At 42.0% G+C, this 19909-nt stretch overlaps 2 protein-coding genes across 5 annotated transcripts in view; both read left to right on the top strand.

Moving 5' to 3' along the window:
* Nucleotides 1-6170, top strand: part of HARBI1 (harbinger transposase derived 1) — an 8958-nt gene extending 2788 nt beyond the window's left edge. The window contains exon 2 of the mRNA XM_008587879.1: nucleotides 5786-6170. Within this exon, the coding sequence (XP_008586101.1) occupies nucleotides 5786-6165 (380 nt within the window). The 3' untranslated portion in view covers nucleotides 6166-6170. The remainder of the gene's footprint in view (nucleotides 1-5785) is intronic.
* A 10641-nt stretch (nucleotides 6171-16811) lies between these two features.
* LOC103603380 (activating molecule in BECN1-regulated autophagy protein 1) overlaps nucleotides 16812-19909 on the top strand; it is a 48121-nt gene continuing 45023 nt past the window's right edge. For 2 of the 4 annotated variants that reach the window (XM_008587880.1, XM_008587883.1), the window contains exon 1: nucleotides 16812-17312. The gene's annotated coding sequence lies outside the window, so the exon portion shown is untranslated. Of the gene's footprint in view, nucleotides 17313-17494; nucleotides 17530-17627; nucleotides 17869-19909 lie in introns of those variants that run through there. The other 2 variants (XM_008587881.1, XM_008587882.1) reach the window with 2 other exon arrangements.

Consider the following 19909-nt stretch of genomic DNA (forward strand, 5'->3'; position numbering starts at 1 on the left):
CCTCGGCGGGAGTGCCGCCGCACTTCCCAAGTGGCGCACTGTAGCAGTGCGCCACCGGGCCGGCCCTTAAGCGCTACTCTTATTAAGCGCTACTCTTATGTGAACAACAGGACAGAGATTATCTTGTGTATAACATCTGATGTGAGAGATGAAAAGATACATTAAAGATTGGAAGGCCTCTCTTTTTTTTTTTTTTTTTTCGTTAAATTTTTATTTTGTCAATATACAATGTATATGATTATTATGGCCCATCACCGACACCTCCCTCCCTCCTCCCCTCCCCCCCAAGAATGTCCTTTCCGTTTGCTTGTTGTAACAACTCCAAAAAAGTACAGTTGTTATATGGAAGGCCTCTCTTTCAAGACCACTAATCATATCTGCACTTAACATACAGTAGACGCTCAGGAAATAGTTCTCTTTAATGTGCTTTCTGGCACATTAAGCCTCCCCTGTTCCAAGTGGACACATTGATGGGTAGAGCTGCTGGGGTGCCATGTGTAATATCTTGTAATTTACTGATTTTCTTAAATTGTTGCTTCTTTTTTTTTTTTTTTTTTTTCCTTAAAAGATGACTAGTAAGGGGATCCTAACCCTTGACTTGGTGTTGTCAGCATCACACTCTCCCAAGTGAGCTAACCAGACATCTACATAGGGATCTGAATCCATGGCCTTGGTGTTATCAGCACCACACTCTCCCAAGTGAGCTACAGGGTGGCCCTTGAATTGTTGCTTCTACATACCATTTTTGGTGTACCACATTCTCTCTACTGGACCTTTATCTTAAGCTCACCTTGTGCCTACTTGGATCTTTCAAATTTCATTTTCATACAACTCTCACTGAGAGGTTAAGGAAAGTCCATTTTGCAAGTGTCTCATCAACCTGCTTCCTCCACAGCTGTGGAAGTACTTGGGTTCCAAGCTGATTTCTTATGAATCTCTTCACTTTCGTACCCTAACAATAAAATCAGCTAAAACTTACTGAGCACTTAGAATTTGTCAGGCAATGTCATAAGCACTTTACATGGATTATCTTAATGCTTATAAAAACTTTTAAGAGTTATAAACTAATATTATTGACATTTTTACATAAAAGGAAACTGAGGCATAAAACACTTAAGTCACTTGTGTTTAAGTTTTTAAACCAGATCATATGAAGAGTTACTCTATTTGGCAAATATTCCTCTTGTTAAGGACTTCAAGGTCATAGGAGGTACTGATTTTCTTTTCCTTCACACCTTGGGACCCCAGAATCAGTTGGAATTATGGCTTTAAAGTAGTTTTTTCATTGTTTTGTATATTTATGAATATGTACCTCTAAGATAAATTCTTAGAAGTGGAAGAGCTGGGTCAAATAACATGTTTTTAATTTTTTTTTTTTTTCCTTTTTTTTGTCTTTTTTACTGACCGGTAACGGGATCGCAACCCTTGGTGTCGCGCCCGTACCGGGGACCGGCAACAGGATAGCAACCCTCGGTGTTGCGCCCACACCGGGCTCAGCCAGTGAGCGGGAACCGGTCTCCACATGGGATCCGAACCCTCGGCGGGAGCGCCACCGCGCTCCCAAGCGGCGCACTCTCCAGTGCGCCACCAGGCCGGCCCCTAATTTCATACTTCTGTATGAAAAAAGCCTTTCCTGCTCTTTTCAAAATACTTCCCTTCTTCAAACTGCCTTGATTAGCACCAAGCATTGCTTTGTCATAAATTTAAAATGTTAAGAATCCATTTTCTAAGTCCCAGGCACTGAGTATCTCCCCCGTTGGCATTCTCTGATTCTGGTTTATGCCACAAGATAAGGCTAAAGCTCTGAGCAAAAGCTAAACCTGATTGAATTTTTCTGAAAGTGTCTCTCATAAGTTTGGGCTACAAGTGATAATGAGATATCCAATTCTTTATAAATAAATAAATAAAATGTTGAAAATCAGTAAAAACTATGACAAATTTTTTTTTTCCTTTTTTTGTCTTTTTTCGTGTCCGGCAACGGATCGCAACCCTCAGTGTCGCGCCCGTACCGGACCGGGGACCGGCAACGGGATCGCAACCCTCGGTGCTGCGCCCGCCCCTCGCTCAGCCAGTGAGCGGGAACTGGTCTGTATGTGGGATCCGAACCCTCGGCGGGAGCGCCGCCGCACTCCCAAGCGGCGCACTGTAGCAGTGCGCCACCGGGCCGGCCCATACAATTTTTATATACTTAGTTCTGATTCCCCTCAGTACAGAAAGAGTTGATGAGAGAGAAATGGATATTACAACATTTAACGGATGCTTATCAAGGCCACTTTTGGTACCAGGCCACGTGCTAGGCACTAAAAAAACTAGGAAAGTGTACCCGTGGAAGTTGAAGATGTAGAAATTGATTCCCTTAGTACCATCAGTTCTAGCACATGCCCCTTGGAAAGTCTCCATGAGCTCTAACAGGAAAACTAGTTTGAAGACCCCTGACTAGTATAGTGTTTCACAAATTTTCAAGATCAAAAGAATCATCTGGGGGGCTGAGCCCCTGGCGCACTCGGGAGAGTGCGGTGCTGGGAGCGCAGCAGCGCTCCCGCCACTGGTTTGGATCCTATATAGGGATGACCGGTGCGCTCACAGCGCTCACTGGCTGAGTGCGGTGCGGCCGGTCTCAAAAAGGACAAAAAAAAAAAAAAAAGAATCATCTAGGGAATTTTTAAAAAATATACATTACTTTCCCATACTGATCAGCTGCCAAACAAAGAAAAATATACACTACTGGGCCCCATTTCATACTCAGGAATGAGACTCTTCAAGAAAAGGACCTAGACATCCATTTTAACAGGTTCCCGGAATGATTTGTATGAATAGACAAATTTGGAAAACACTAGTCTCTGTGCGGACAGTGGATGTGTGGGGATGTGTGGACAATGAGGTTGGTAGGGGAAGATTGGTAGGATTATGAGGAAAGACAAGATGTAATTTTAAAAAAAGATTTAGCAGTAACTCTTACAAACATGCACAGAGAGAGAGATTAGATGGCTGAGTGTATTTTAAGAACACCATCAGATTTGTGGAATAGTTCTAGATTTAACAAACCTAGAACTAGCTATAATTCCCCCCTTGTTTTTTGAAGCATATTTTTCACCTAGGGTGTTATCTTTTCCTGTCCTTGTTCTCATCTGTCCCTTCAGAGTGTATTACTTAAATTCTCCTCTTCTAAATGTACCTACTCTTGCAGACAATTCAGCCTGAGTTCTTATTTCTTCAACTCTTAGCCTAGTCCTGTTAAGCAGCTTTGGGTAAGATCTGCCAAAATGTCTTCTGGATGACTGATCATATAAGCAATTGTAATCTGTTTAGCAATTCTGATCCTAATCCTCTCCTGAGTGTGTTTTCCAGTGGTGCTTGGATTATAACCAGTTGATGACGGAGCATTTTATAAAAGGTTTATATTAACTAGATTGTCCTGTGTATCTCCTCCATTTAAGGCCCATACCATTTCTTAGAGAAACTAACAAAAAAGGGGGCTGACTGGTTAGCTCACTTGGTTAGAGTGTGGTGTTGGTAACACCAGGGTCAAAGGTTTGGATCCCTATACCAGCCAGCCACCAAAAACAAAAACAAGTATCATTTATTTATTTATTTATTTTTTAAAAAGATGACCGGTAAGGGGATCTTAACCCTTGACTTGGTGTTGTCAGCACCACGCTCACCCAGTGAGTCAACCGGCCATCCCTATATGGGATCCGAACCTGGGGCCTTGGTGTTATCAGCACCGCACTCTCCCGAGTGAGCCAAGGGCTGGCCCCAAAAAAACAAGTATCATTTAACATCTCTGTGTTTCAGCATTCATTGTAGATGTTTATCTTATTCTCTTTTATAGCATTACACCATTGGTTTAGTGCCTATGAGTCTGATATTAGCATTTAGTGATAAGCTCCTTCCTTTGCCTGACATAAAGAATGGCTAACATATATTTCATTTGTAAAATGAATTCAACATCTAACCTGGAAGAGTTGGAATTAGATCATAAGAGATAATATTTTAAAAGGTACCTAGCAGCGTGTCTGCTACATGATAGCTGTTCGATGAGTCATAGATATTTTCCTTATTACTTATACATGAGTTTCTTAAACTCAGTATTTAGTATGGGTGAGTTCAATTAAAAGAATAGGTTAGGGCCGAGCCCGTGGCACACTCGGGAGAGTGCGGCGCTGGGAGTGCAGCAGCGCTCCCGGTGTGGGTTCGGATCCTATGACCGGTGGGCCCACGGCGCTCAGTGGCTGAGTGCGGTGCGGCTGGTCTCAAAAAGGACCAAAAAAAAAAAAAAAAAAAAAAAATAGGTTATAATTAGAAGGAAAAAAGTCAGCTAAATATAAAATTTGAAAATTTTATGTGCCTTATTAGATATTTACTTACAGTTAATCCAGTTCTTAGAAATATGAACACCTAAAAAAAAAGGAGTCCTATATGTTTGAAACAGTGCCTAGCACTGTCTGAACAGTCCAGAACTATCTACTGAAATTGATGGTGGGTCAGGAGCACAGTGATTGTGCATGTTGGTACTCCAGGGCTTATTCTTCTATCTTGGATTTCTAAGAGATTGTGCCTCTGTGTGAGATACGTTGTCTGCCAGATGTAGTGAGTCAAGACAAACATTATAGAAACATTGTAGTAGGATATTGCACCATAGTTTTGTTAGTTTTGTTTGTTTTTGTTAGCACTTCCCAGGATCATTTGACAAGGAAGTCACTTAAGGGCAATGCCTTGTGTGTGTTATTTTAATTCTGATTTCATTTCCTTATCACTGACTATTACTGTTGGTATCATATTTTTGCTGACCTTTTTTTTTTTTTTGGCGGTTGGACAATATGGGAAACTGAACCCTTGATCTTGGTGTTATAACACCACACTAACCAACTGAGCTAACCAGCCAGCCTATGTTCTCCTTGTTAATGTGAAATTCTTCCAGTTCCTTGGTTACAAAGGTATGGTTCTAGTGATTGTAATATCTCAGAAGGCAGAACATCTGAGTTCTGATCTCTGCCACAAATGGTCGATGGGACTTTTATTATTCTCAGCATTGGGAGGATAAATTATTGTCTATGAAATACTCTGAAATCCCTAGGTAGTGCTTTCAGACCTGAAATTCTTTTTTTTTTTTTTTTTTTTAAAAGATGACCGGTAAGGGGATCTCAACCCTTGGCTTGGTGTTGTCAGCACCACGCTCAGCCAGTGAGCAAACCGGCCATCCCTATGTGGGATCCGAGCCCGGGGCCTTGGTGTTATCAGCACCGCACTCTACCGAGTGAGCCACGGGCCGGCCTCAGACCTGAAATTCTAATGGTAAATTAAGAAGTTTTCCTCACAAGTGTTTTGGGATCTCCTGGCAGAATTCTCTTTTTCTCTCTTGCACTCTTGCTCTCTTTCACTCATACTCTTCCTCAGAGGGCTGAAGATGGGCATGCTATTCCACAGTTTTTAAGCCCATTATTAAAGAACAATATCTCTGAATTTGGAAAATCCAGGAATTTTATTTCTTCCAGTGCCTTCACCTCTTTCTTAAATTCTTTCAGATTTGGCATTCTTTAGCTGTCAGCTTTTTTTCTCTGTTGGCTTTAAACAAGGATATTCCCAGCCAAGACTCTTGTCTTCCTGCTTGTGACATTGGCATGCTTTCTTTTTACCACAGCATTTTCCTCTTGATTCATCTGGGGTGCTGTGGCTCCAGAAGCTGGTGTATTTTCTTGTCCATCCTCATATATGTTTCTGAATTTTGCTTCTTGTTTGTATTCCACTAATAATCACTTTTGATTTCTTTGGGCCTTCCCCACAGGTGACAGTTCCTTCTTTCTCCGCACCTGGCTCATGACTCCACTTCACATTACTGAAACTCCAGCTGAATATCGCTATAATAAGGCCCATTCTGCAACTCACAGTGTGATTGAGAAGACTTTCCAAACCCTCTGCTCCCGATTCCGCTGCCTGGATGGATCCAAGGGAGCACTGCAGTACTCACCAGAGAAGTCCAGCCACATCATCTTGGCTTGTTGTGTCCTCCACAACATCTCCCTGGAGCATGGAATGGATGTTTGGTCCTCTCCAATGACAGGACCCATGGAACAGCCCCCTGAAGAAGAGTATGAGCACATGGAGTCCCTGGACTTAGAGGCTGACCGTATCCGTCAGGAGCTGATGCTTACTCATTTTAGCTAATGTGGAAGGTGGGGAGGAGGGAAACATTACAGGAGGAGTTGTGACAGAAACAGGGAAACATTCCAGATAGAGTTGTGGCAGACTTTTCCCCTCACCATCCCTCACACGGTTCCATTATCTAGCATGACTGAGGGTGCAGACACTTGTCATAAGTTGACTTTTTATTTATTTTTTTGGTGACTGGCCAGTATGGAGATCTGAACCCTATAAATTGACATTTAATCTGTGTGTTTTAGAAGGGTTGGGGCTATATTAGAATATCTTTTTTTTTTTTTTTTTTTTTTTTAAAAGATGACTGGTAAGGGGATCTTAACCCTTGACTTGGTGTTGTCAGCACCACGCTCTCCCAAGTGAGCTAACTGGCCATCCCTATATGGAATTCGAACCCCTGGCCTTGGTGTTATCAGCACCACACTCTCCCAAGTGAGCCACGTGCTGGCCCATAAGGCCAAGTTCTAACGAACTGAGCTAACCAGCCAGCCCAGCACCACTCATTTGAAAGCTCACTGGTTGCAAACTTTTATGATTGTGCCTACAAAGTCATAGTAGAGGGGAAAACAACATATAGTCAAATACTGTTTTGGTTTCAGTTATCTGGAGATATTAAATTAAAACAGTATTTGTTTGCTCTGAATTATTTGGGTGGTATTTTAGGTTTTCTACTTTGATGCCTATATAGGCATAATAAGAGGAAAACGAGAAGAGTGAATTTAAATTGGGGAATGGTCTTCTGATATAAGTAGATGGCTTCTAATCTGCATTTACAGCTTTGTGTATGAGGATGTTAAGGACAATCTGAAATTTCCATCTTTAGCCCATCTGCAGTAATTGGACTGTGATTTGGACCTCACTGCTAGGGAGAACATCTGGACTGCAGTCTCTTATATAGCTAACCCTGAGTAAGAGTTAGAGACTAAGTGGGTTTAAGAACCTGATCAGCTTAAAGAGGACAATTCAAATATAGATAAAATAGCAAGCTTACACTTTACCAGGGATCTAAAGACCCTGTTGGATTGATAGGTTAGATTGATGATTCATCCAGATTTAGATAGCTTACATTGAACTAAATCACATTTCTTATGATCATGATGTTGTAGTGTCTTTTTTTTTGGGGGGGGAGGCGGGTGCAGCTGGCTGATACAGGGATCGATCCCTTGACCTTGGTGTTATCGGCATCACACTCTAACCAACTGAGCTAACTGGCCAGCCCAGAATGTCTATTTGGTCATTCTCTTTTGAAATTTCTTTTACAGAAGGAAGGTTTAGGAAATAAAGAAGGCATGTGAAAGTATTAAAAAGGAGATGTAAGAGGATATAATTTATTGGTTTGAAATGAATTTCAGAGTTAGACCTTGGATGTCTTATATGCAACAGTGATGGACAGAATTTCCCTGGAAATAAATAATGCCCTAGCAAGTCTTATTCTAAAATTGCGCTGATATAGGACCGTCCCGTAGCTCACTTGGGAGAGTGTGGTGCTGATAACACCAAGGCCATGGGTTCGGATCCCTATATAGGGATGGCCAGTTAGCTCATTTCAGAGACCGTGGTGCTAACAACACCAAGGCAAGGGTTAAGATCTCCTTACTGGTCATCTTTAAAAAAATAAAATTAAACTGATATAAAAATAATCTGATTGGAATAATGAAAGTGTAAATTAGGTTCACACATTGGTGACTTTGCTGGGACAAAAAAGAGGCCTTCCTGAGGATTGTTTTATTCTCAGTTTCTCAGCCACTCACCATGTGATACCTCTGAATTGTCCTCTTGGATCATTTTCTACCTGCCTTCGGCAGTGTTAATCTGGTGATTTTCAAAGTAAAGTAACGAACAGCTGATGGTAGAAGAAATTTGGAAAAAAATTGAGGGTGACTCATCCTCAAGATTAAAAACAATTATGGATTATTATCTGCTGTTTATTTCCACTCCAAATGCTATTTCCCATCATTATCCTACTCTATAAAGAGTGAGCACATTTGGCAGGAGGTTGCACTTAGTATTTACAGGGTTGTCATTGAGGTGGGGATGGGACAATAAGAATTGACTGGAAATTTTAGTTCTATTCATTGTGCAATAGAGGTGCCTTGTTACTTTTTTTTTTTTTTTTTCATTTCTTTTTTTTTCTAAAAGATGACTGGTAAGGGGATCTTAACCCTTGACTTGGCGGTGTCAGCACCATGCTGTCCCAAGTGAGCCAACTGGCCATCCCTGTATAGGAATCTGAACCCATGGCCCTGGTGTTATCAGTGTCACATTCTCCCAGTTGAGCCACGGGTTGGAACCATTTTTTTTTCTTTTTTTAATTTTTAAAAGATGACCGGTAAGGGGATCTTAACCCTTGACTTGGTGTTAGCAGCACCATGCTCTCCAATTGAGCTAACTGGCCAACCCTATATGGGATCCAAACCCGTGGCCTTGGTGTTATCAGCACCGCACTCTCTCAAGTGAGCCACTGGCCAGCACCATTTTTTTTTTTCTTTGTAAAGTTTAACTTGTTACCCAAGCTTGCTTTGTCTCCCTCATAAGGCAGTGTTTTAACTCTCATGGTCTTTCCTTTTTAAGTCTCCTAAGATGGGTATTTTCCCCTTGAAGTTTTGGTTCTATTATGCATACTGCCTCAGGAAAGGGTTACTGCTAACACGTATCATAAGTAGCAAGATAGAGTTTGATCATGGAAAGTGCCTCACATTTTAGCCTAATATAATGACATTTAAGAAAATTGGATGTTTCACAACTTAACCTACTAGGTGGTGGCAAGAAGCCTAAGTGGGAGGGACAGTCTTGGAGAGATTTCAAAAGAAATTTCAAGTGTATTTACTTCCACACCAAATATAATCTTTGAGTTCTGAACTGACTGAACATTGGCTGGCGGTGTTTTTTCTTGGGAGTGTTTTATTTCCTAATAATTCCACAGAGTAACTATTCAAATCTACGCCTTTAATCTCCTTTCTACCTGGATTTTTACATGTCAGCTGTTTTTTCAGTTCATAGTTACACTTTCCCCAAAATGGTCTAGGAGAGGGAGCAGGTTCTGTACTTCTAAATTTCCAAGAGTTTGCTTATAGTGTCCGAAAAAGCTTCTCCCCTTGAGGTACTTAGTGTGGATTTATAGCCAATTCCTGGTATGGTTTTGGGAAAGAGAAGGATTTTGCCTCTGTTATGTAATCCCCATCTTCCATCTGACCAGTTTTCTAAACCTTAGATATTTCAAGACAGCAAGGTTCTAGGATATGTCAAGGGAAAACAATATTGGGTTAGCACTAGTTTCCCAATTCCAAATGATGCTAAAAAGGGACTATAAACATATTCTTGGTTTAAATGAACTGCACAGGGATGGAGCTTCTTTCCTGATCCTTGGACTGTAAAGGATCTATAGCAAGTTAATCTAATTTAGGGACAAAAAAGAAGACATAATTTTAATGGGGTCATATAGTGAAGTCATATTAAGAGGTGGGGGTAAGGGTGAAATAGAGGCTAGACAGATATTAGGCATACTAAGATTTTATCCCTACCTGAAATGAACTGAAAACTGCTCAAAGACTGAGCTTTGCAGTCAATTTCCCTGGCAATGGAGGGGAAGTTAGGAGGGTGACAAGAAAATAAGAAATCAAAGGGTCTTACCATTGTGCACATACATGTCTTCAGGGCCTGTTTTTGTTGTTGTTGTTGTTGTTGTTTTTAAAGATGACCGGTAAGGGGATCTTAACCCTTGACTTGGTGTTGTCAGCACCACGCCCAGCCAGTGAGCGAACCGGCCATCCCTATATGGGATCCGAACCCGGGGCCTTGGTGTTATTCAGCACCGCACTCTCCCGAGTGAGCCACTGGGCCGGCCCGTTGTTGTTTGTTTTTTATTTTTTTTATTTTTATTTTTTATAGGATGACCGGTAAGGGGATCTCAACCCTTGGCCTGGTGTTGTCAGCACCACGCTCAGCCAGTGAGCAAACCAGCCATCCCTATATAGGATCCGAACCCGTGGCCTTGGTGTTATCAGCACCGCACCCTACCGAGTGAGCCACGGGCCGGCCCTGTTGTTTGTTTTTTAAAGATGAGCGGTAAGGGGATCTTAACCCTTGACTTGGTGTTGTCAGCACCACGCCCAGCCAGTGAGCGAACCGGCCATCCCTATATGGGATCCGAACCCGTGGCCTTGGTGTTATCAGCACCGCACCCTACCGAGTGAGCCACGGGCCGGCCCTGTTGTTTGTTTTTTAAAGATGAGCGGTAAGGGGATCTTAACCCTTGACTTGGTGTTGTCAGCACCATGCTCACCCAGTGAGCTAACCGGCCATCCCTATATGGGATCCGAACCTGTGGCCTTGGTGTTATCAGCACCACACTCTCCCGAGTGAGCCACGGGCTGGCCCTTCAGGGCCCGTTTTGGTCTCTAGATCCTGCCAAGATTTTACAGAGTTATTGTGGGTATGAGACTCACAATTACAACTGTTGATGTTGATGATAAGAACGGCAATGCAGGAAGGAAGGGAAAACACTAGCTGGAGGCTGGGGACACCTCAGTTTTCTAACACATCAAATTCACAGGCTTTTAAAATTTTTTTCATCATGGCTACAGAACCCAGACCCCCTCTGTGATAATCAAATAAGAGGAGATTTCTGGATACTAAACAGGAGAAAGAAAAGTAGACCTTGAAATCATGAGATAGAAAATTTCAAAAAGGCTGTTGGGCTGTAACAAATTTCAAGGAGTTTCCATGTTTGCCCAGCAAAACATTAAGGATCTATTATTCTGTTGAGATATTAACTTTCTCTAATTCTCACATATACTGCTGTCTTTTATAGATGAGCTGATTTATTTGCCATTCTAGAGCCTTAACATGTTAATACATTTCAATCTATTGATAAATTCCAGTGATAATTATTTATTCCTATATAAATAGTTCTAAAGAAGGAAAAGCCTTCCATCATTCTACTGATGTAGGTTTCCTGCTATTCTGGGATCTCTCCCCTTCCCTGGGATGCTCCTACATCACTGAACTGCTTCTACCTTTACTATTCCAACCCAAAGTGTGTATATTACCCCACAGCACAATAAGAACATGCTACAAAAGAGCAGAATAGAATTGCAACAGTAAAATCTACAACTGGGCCGGTCCGTGGCTCACTTGGGAGAGTGTGGTGCTGATAACACCAAGGCCACGGGTTCGGATCCCATATAGGGATGGCCGGTTAGCTCACTGGGTAAGCATACTGCTGACAACACCAAGTCAAGGGTTAAGATCCCCTCACCGGTCATCTTTAAAAAAAAAACAAAAAACTGGGCCGGCCCGGTGGCGCACTGGATAGTGCGCCGCTTGGTAAGCGCGGCGGCGCTCCCGCCCGAGGGTTCGGATCCCACATACAGACCGGTTCCAGTGAGCGAGGCGCGGGAGCAACACCGAGGGTTGCGATCCCGTTGCCGGTCCCCGGTCCAGTACGGGGGCAACACTGAGGGTTGCGATCCGTTGCCGGACACGGAAAAAGACAAAACAAAAAACAAACAAAAAAAACAAAAACAAAAAACTACAACTGGTTCATCAATTTGGCTGCTCAAGGCCCACCCCTTTTCTTCTACTTCCAAATAAGATGACTTACTGCTAGGATGACCTAGGTTAAAGCCTGACTTCTACTGCCCAGGGTATGGTAGAGGCATGTTTCTCAGAACCCAGAGCCAAGATATGGAACAGATTATTCCCTCCCCACCCTCTTCCTCTCCCCTCGCTCTTTCAACCTTCATTCCAGGCGATTCTCCTAGATCAACATGCCCCAATCCTCTTTTCCTGCTTCAGTCTTTACAAATTCTTTCCATGTGATTGACAGTGGCAAGGTCTTTTTCTTTTCTTTTCTCCTTTTTTTTTGGCTGCTGGCTGGTTATGGGGATCCAAATCCTTGATCTTGGTGTTATCAGCACTATGCTCTCCCAAGTGAGCTAACCGGCCAGCCCAGCATGGTCTGTTCTTAGGGTGACCAACCATCCCAGTTTGCCCAGGGCAGTCACAGTTTTAGCACTAAAAGTCCTATGTCCTGGAAAACTCCTCCTCTTTAGTCCTGAGCAAACAGGGACAATTTGGTCATTCTACTTCAGGGGAGATACCATCCTACTTTCAAGGGAGTGGCTTCACCAGGAGAGTCCTACCAGAATACAATAATCAACAATCAACACAATAATGAGGGCTGACTTGTTAGTTCAGTTGGTCAGAGCATGATGTTAGAGCGTGATGTCATAATACCAAGGTCAAGGGTTCAGATCCCTTGTACCAACCAGCTGCCAAACACACACACACACAATAATGAGTTCTTGAGTATTTTGGGTTTTTTTTAGTCAATACTAATATGTAGGACATCAGTGGTACAGCCCAGGATGATCTTTAATTCTGCCCACATGGTTTATTTTTTACACTTCTTCCTCAAATATGAGGAGATTCTGGTAGGTCTGAGTATTTCAATTCCTAATCTCTTGTGATCCACTCTTCAATCTAAATAGACTTCTCCATAAGAACAAGCAGTAGTTTGCTGTCACCCTGAAGCTTAAATCCACATTTGAAAAGAAACAGTTCTGTAAAGGAAATTTATCTGTAGAGATGCAACCCTGCTTGGCGAATAGCTATTTTCCATGATCTCACAGAACAGTCTAGCCTCAGCTTCTCAAATATCTTCATTTTCAGATGACAATTTTAGATGATTTTAGATAAATATTTGCATAGCTTTCAGGTATTTTTCTCAAAATAAAAGTCTCCAGCTTTTGAAAACCTGAAAATTTCTTGTAGCCTTGAAAGTAGTTTCTTTTGGGGGCCGGCCCGTGGCTCACTCGGGAGAGTGTGGTGCTGATAACACCAAGGCCACAGGTTTGGATCCCTATATAGGGATGGCCCGTTAGCTCACTTGGGAGAGTGTGGTGCCGACAACACCAAGTCAAGGGTTAAGATCCCCTTACCGGTCATCTTTTAAAAAAAAAAAAAAAAAAAGTTAAAGAAACTATTTTTTTTTTAAAGATGACCAGTAAGGGGATCTTAACCCTTGACTTGGTGTTGTCGGCACCACACTCTCCCAAGTGAGCTAACGGGCAATCCCTGCTCACCCATTGAGCTAACCGGCCATCGCCATATGGGATCCGAACCCGTGGCCTTTGTGTTATCAGCACTACACTCTCCCGAGTGAGCCACAGGCTGGCCCTAGTTTCTTTAGCTTTTTAAATTGCAATCATGGTTTTAAAATAATGTAGTTATTTGGGACAAATTTAAATGAGGGTTATGGCTCTAGACACTATGATCCCCCAACCTCTCCAGGAAGGAAGCTTCTCTAACACATGTATTCTAGGAGTGAAAACTCAGCCCTGGGAAGACAGCAAAGGAAAATCTATGAGCATTTGACCACTTCTCACCTGCCTCCAGGAATGTAGCAGACTGCTTGTTTAGTTGTCACCTAGTATTCATTTGCTCCTGGCTTTTAGGGGGCACATGGTTGCCCAGGATACAGACTAACTCCCAGTTTCTCTTGCAGGTAGGTGTGGTTTTGTGATTAAATTTTGGCCAGTGAAATATAAGTGGAAGTGTCCTGTGCTATTTTCAAGACGTGTGTTTATGGTTAGGAGACATGCCTTTTCTCTTTCAGCTTTGGTAGTTGGAATGTGTACATGATGGCTGGAGCTTGGGCAGTCATTTTGGCCCTGAGGTAAAAGCCATTTATTTTTGAAGAAGGCAAAGCAACAAGATAGAAGAAGCCTGGTCCCTGACACTGATAGAAGAAGCCTGGTCCCTGACACTGAATAGCCACACCTCACCCTAGGCTATATATCTCTGGAAACCTGTATCTTGCTTCACTTAGTCTTCTTCTTTTTTTTTTTTTTTCTTGGTGGCTCACCAGTAGAGAGATCAAAACCTCGACTTTGGTGTTATCACTACCATCCACTAGTCAACTGAGCTAACTGGCCAACCCATTTACTCTTCTTATTTGCTTATGTGCAATGAGACATAATCATAAATAACAAGGTTATAACTGCCTCTTTCCTGGGGCCAGCCTGTGGCTCACTCGGGAGAGTGTGGTGTTGACAACGCCAAGTCAAGGGTTAAGATCCCCTTACCGGTCATCTTTAAAAAAAAAAAAAAGAAAAAGAACTGCCTCTTTCCACAAGCAGCAATACGTATTACACAGGAAATGTTTAGAAGCAACATACATATTCAATAATGGGGAGCATGGTCAATATATCCCCTCACTGGAATATTGTGCAATTGTTAAAAGTAATAACTATTAAAGAATTTTTTTTTTTTTTTTTAAAGATGACCGGTAAGGAGATCTTAACCCTTGACTTGGTGTTGTCAGCACCACGCTCACCTAGTGAGCCAACCGGCCAGATGGCCGGTTGGCTCACTAGGTGAGCGTGGTGCTGACAACACCAAGTCAAGGGTTAAGATCTCCTTACCGGTCATCTTTAAAAAAAAAAAAAAAAATGGTGCTGGCCAGTGGCTCCCTTGCCGTAATAACTTCGTATAGCATACATTATACGAAGTTATACGAACAACACCAAGTCAAGGGTTAAGATCTCCTTACCGGTCATCTTTAAAAAAAAAAAAAAAAATGGTGCTGGCCAGTGGCTCCCTTGCCGTAATAACTTCGTATAGCATACATTATACGAAGTTATACGAACAACACCAAGTCAAGGGTTAAGATCTCCTTACCGGTCATCTTTAAAAAAAAAAAAAAAAATGGTGCTGGCCAGTGGCTCCCTTGCCGTAATAACTTCGTATAGCATACATTATACGAAGTTATACGAACAACACCAAGTCAAGGGTTAAGATCCCCTTACCGGTCATCTTTAAAAAAAAAAAAAAACAAAAAACAAACATAATTGTATCTCTGCTTGAATTAAACCTCTAAAACTTTTTTATGTATTATTTCCAGAGACTACATTGGAACATGAACTAATGAAAATTTTGTTTCTTGGAAGCATATTTTCAAATTCTTTCTTTTTTTTAGACTGTCCTAAATGTTGCTATAATTTATTCTTTTTTTTTTTCTGTTTTGCTGTAATTTTTATTCATTTTAAAAGTCCTCTAAAACAGTGGTAGACAACAAAGGCCCACTGTCTTGTCCACATATATGGCATATTATGGATGCTGGTCTTATACTGTATAATATATATATACACGTCTCTTAAATATTTTAGTTGACTTAAAGGAGGGGATTTTTTTTTTTTTTTTTTTTTTTTTTTTTTAAAGATGACCGGTAAGGGGATCTTAACCCTTGACTTGGTGTTGTCAGCACCACGCTCAGCCAGCGAGCCAACCGGCCATCCCTATATGGGATCCGAACCCGGGGCCTTGGAGTTATCAGCACCGCACTCTCCTGAGTGAGCCACGGGCCGGCCCAAAGGAGGGGATTTTTAAAAGGTGGCAATAAATTGTAAATAACGCTAATATTGTAAGGATGAGTTCTTTTGATTTAAGTTAGATTATAAACTCTTTAAGGGGCGGGACTATCTTGTTGCCTGTATACACCCTTCCTCTCAGAGTCTCCTCCCTCCTTAAGAGGAGGTAGGGTAGACAATTATTGCTCATATTTAGTAATCCATACTTGTAGTGATCTATTTGTCCTTTTGAATTTTATCTAGGATATTAATCTATATTTGCGTTGAGAATATTACTCATCTTTTAAGAGACTCCAGAAAGAGGACATTGATGTTATGATGCAAATGTCAACACACTTTATCAGGTTCTGAACCCAAAGAGACTTTTGATCATTATGTAAGAAGCACACCTGTGGTTCTAGGCCTTTGGAAGAAAAGAAAAAGGAAAGCAATTCATGTCACCCCCCCCCCCCCCCCCCCCCCGCCTTAACTTCAGACTACACAACCCTGGGTTTTCCTAGCTTCTCTTGGCTATACTTGTGGGAGCTAAGTTGGAGCTTTTATAGAGATTGTTTACTTTGTTCCTCAGTCTGGATTCTCTCATTCTGTCTCTGTCCCTCTATAATCTTTTGATTATCTCACTATTCTATGAGGAAACTAAGGGTCAAAAGAGGTGAAGTGATTTGCTCAATTGGGATAAATAGTATTTGGAGTCCATAAGGTAGTTGCTGAACTATAGACAACAAATGTTGTTAAGCTATGATTTAATCTTCAACATACTCCAGTTCTTTATTTATTTCTTTTTATTATTATTATTTTTTCTGTTTTTAAAAGATGACCGGTAAGGGGATCTTAACCCTTGACTTGGTGTTGTCAGCACCACGCTCACCCAGTGAGCTAAGCGGCCATCCCTGTATGGGATCCAAACCTTTGGCCTTGGTGTTATCAGCACCACACTCTCCTCATTCTGTCTCTGTCCCTCTATAATCTTTTGATTATCTCACTATTCTATGAGGAAACTAAGGGTCAAAAGAGGTGAAGTGATTTGCTCAATTGGGATAAATAGTATTTGGAGTCCATAAGGTAGTTGCTGAACTATAGACAACAAATGTTGTTAAGCTATGATTTAATCTTCAACATACTCCAGTTCTTTATTTATTTCTTTTTATTATTATTATTTTTTCTGTTTTTAAAAGATGACCGGTAAGGGGATCTTAACCCTTGACTTGGTGTTGTCAGCACCACGCTCAGCCAGTGAGCGAACGGGCCATCCCTATGTGGGATCCGAACCCGGGGCCTTGGTGTTACCAGCAGCGCACTCTCCCGAGTGAGCCGTGGGCCGGCCCCCATACTCCAGTTCTTTAAACTCCAGTTTAAAAAACTCCAGTTCTTTAAACATCTTAAACAGCCGGCAACCAACAGACAAAATGGCAGGACAAGCTTATTCCATGGCTTATGATCTGGGTTTGTTTATTAATGCCTTGGACAGGAGCCGGACCTTGAGTTAGAGCGGAGCTGTTTTTCGGCGCTCGGCTGCAGTTCCTCGAACGATTGCTTGGGCGTTCCTCCTTTGATGTCTGGGGCGTTCGTGTATTCGGTGATCTTTTGCGCCGTCTTCTTGCTTGATGTCTCCTGAGCGGCTGCGGCGCCGGGTCGAAAGCTGAGTTATCCGCGAGGCCCCGCGCTCAGGCGGTTTTCTCCCGTCGGTCGGCACAGCGGACCCCGTGCTTCTTTCTCGCTTCTTCCTTCTCTCAGTGGCTCTGCCCGCCCGCTGGGCTGCAAACCTAGTCCCCGCCCGCCTTGCAGGTAGGCCCAGGAGGAGCCTGGGAAGCCCAGCCCGGCATCCTTCCGCCGCGGGTTGAGAAGACCTTGGCGCCTGCGGGTGGGCGAGCAGGCGGCCGCCGAGACGCTGCCGGAGGAGGGGCTGCCGGTCTGCGTTCGGAGGCGCGGCCGGAGGGGCGGCCCGGAACTGAAGGAGAAACCGGAAGGAGGGAGAGATGCTGGGGCTGCCCAATGTGATTCGGTAGGGAGGGGATGTTGGGTCTAGGGCGGGTATCGGTACCCCCATCGTGGGGGGAAAAATCGCTTCCTGGAACGGATAAAGCTTTGCGCGCTTTGACCCTCCTCCCTTTCTCCTTTCCCCCCCTCCTAAGGCTCCGGGTGTCATGACTCAATTGCACTGGTGACCCCCACTGCGTCCGGCCTTTGAAGGGACCTTTGAATAGGTGGAGGCGTGTGGAACAAGGCCCTCTGGCTCCTCTGAGCGAATTGTCATGTTCTCGTCTTTTTTGGGTAGGGAAACTGAGGCTGAGGTCTGGGACGTCAGTTTTCCCCATATCCCCGACAGATCATTAAATGCACCGTAAGTCACTTTTTGTCGTTTACCAGTTCACTCCCCCCCCCAACCCCATTTTACCAGTCACTCTGCACACAGTGATTTGTCGTTTGCCTGTGATCCCTTTTTCCTGGGAATATAGGTTCTGTCGTTAGTGGTTTCAGAAGTAAAGGGACCATGTGATCTTTTGGCTGCTTTTGCTTTTCAAAGTCTGTATCATTTTAGTCAGTTTCTTTTTGTTTCTTGATAGGTAATTTTGTTTGCTGTCCAGTTTGCTTCCTGATTGATCCTGATTTCTCTTCTTTCTCCTCATCCTACTCTTTCGACCATAGTGTTAAGTGGTTAGTGTCCGACAGAGGATGGTCAAGATTTTGAAGTCAAGCACTTGTCCTGTGTATGTTTGCTTTCTAGGAAGTAGTCAAAGGAAACCCGTCTCTTTTGGAACAGTTTTGTCATATTTGATTAGTGGTTTAGTCACTGCATATACCGAGTTAAAAAGGCTATATGTAGAAATCATTCAAATGTTGAAATACTTAAATTGAAGGTTTACATTTTGGGAACTCCATTATGTTTCCCTTTTCTTTCACAACTTGGAAACTTTAACGCTAAGTGTTCTTATTCATTTTATTTCATCCGATTCAGTGTCATGATCCTAATTTGTGTCACTTTGTTGAACAAACTAATCAGCCTAGAGGTCATTCTAGGTTGGATAAGTTTCCATACTGTGTAGAATCAGTAGGAGAATGGTTTTAAGAGAATATAGATTAAATTCTTAGTCCTTGGGTGGAAACTGTACAAACCTACATTCCTGTGCAATTTTGGGATTCTCATGTGAGTTTTGGGAAGATTACTGTTCCTTTAATTTTTTGTGTTATGTCAGCAAGATTTAAATGAAGGGCCCTTGGTCATAAGCAATTTTCTAGTTACCACGACCTTGGTGCTCCCAGAAAGAGAGATCAATGAATCCAGACTACCTTTATGGAGAATCTAGACTGGGAAATTAGGCTAAGAATATGTATTCTCTGAAAAGGTTTTTATGATAGAAAATATATATCAGAGGAAAGAATTTAGAGAAGGAAGCGACATTGTCCACTGGGGATTGATAGGTTCTGCATAGAATTTAGAGTTACTAGTAGTATCTCACTGGTTCCTAATGAATGCTAAATAATAAGTAGGGATTACTATGAGTGTCACAAATCATTTTGTTTTGTTTTTGTAGGAAACACTTGGCAGAGGTTTAAATTGAATTGAGGCAGACAAGAAATTTGATGGTGGTGGTGGGAGGTTACAGGGATAGAGCTTCTTATCTTCTTCCCAGCCTTATGATAGAAGTTCAGACTTTTAACTTACTTGGTTAAGTCTTGTGTTGTTCTGTCAATTTCAGGTTGGACTCTCTTCTGGCATTTCCTTTTAGAAATGTACAGGTTCAGAATGTGACTGAATTATTGTATCGTATCTTTTAGTAAGAAAGTTCTTAGGAATTATTAAAGATGTAAACTTCTTTGGTGCTCACTTGGCTGGAGCATGGTGCTAACACTGAGGTCACAGGTTCGGATTTCCGTATTGGCCAGCTGCCAATAAATAAATTAATAAACTTTTTTTTTTTTTTTAAAGATGATTGGTAAGGGAATCTTAACCCTTGATTTGGTTTTGTCAGCACCACGTTCTCCCACGTGAGCAAACCGGCCATCCCTATAGAAGGATCCGAATCTGTGGCCTTGGTGTTACCAGCACCACCCTCTCCCAAGTGAGCCATGGGCCGGTCCTTAAATTAATAAACTTTGAATGTCTTCTAGAACTTGTGGTTATTTTTATTTAATAGAGTAATAACTTACATTTTTATTTTATTTATTTTTTATTTTTTATTTTTTATTTTTTTATTTTTATTTATTTATTTATTTATTTTTTTAAAAGATGACAGGTAAGGGGATCTTAACCCTTGACTTGNATTTATTTTTTATTTTTTATTTTTTTATTTATTTTTATTTATTTTTATTTATTTATTTATTTTTTTAAAAGATGACAGGTAAGGGGATCTTAACCCTTGACTTGGTGCTGTGTCGTTAGA

Source organism: Galeopterus variegatus, unplaced genomic scaffold (assembly GCF_000696425.1).
Source record: "Galeopterus variegatus unplaced genomic scaffold, G_variegatus-3.0.2 Scaffold4577, whole genome shotgun sequence".
Lineage (NCBI taxonomy): Eukaryota > Metazoa > Chordata > Mammalia > Dermoptera > Cynocephalidae > Galeopterus > Galeopterus variegatus.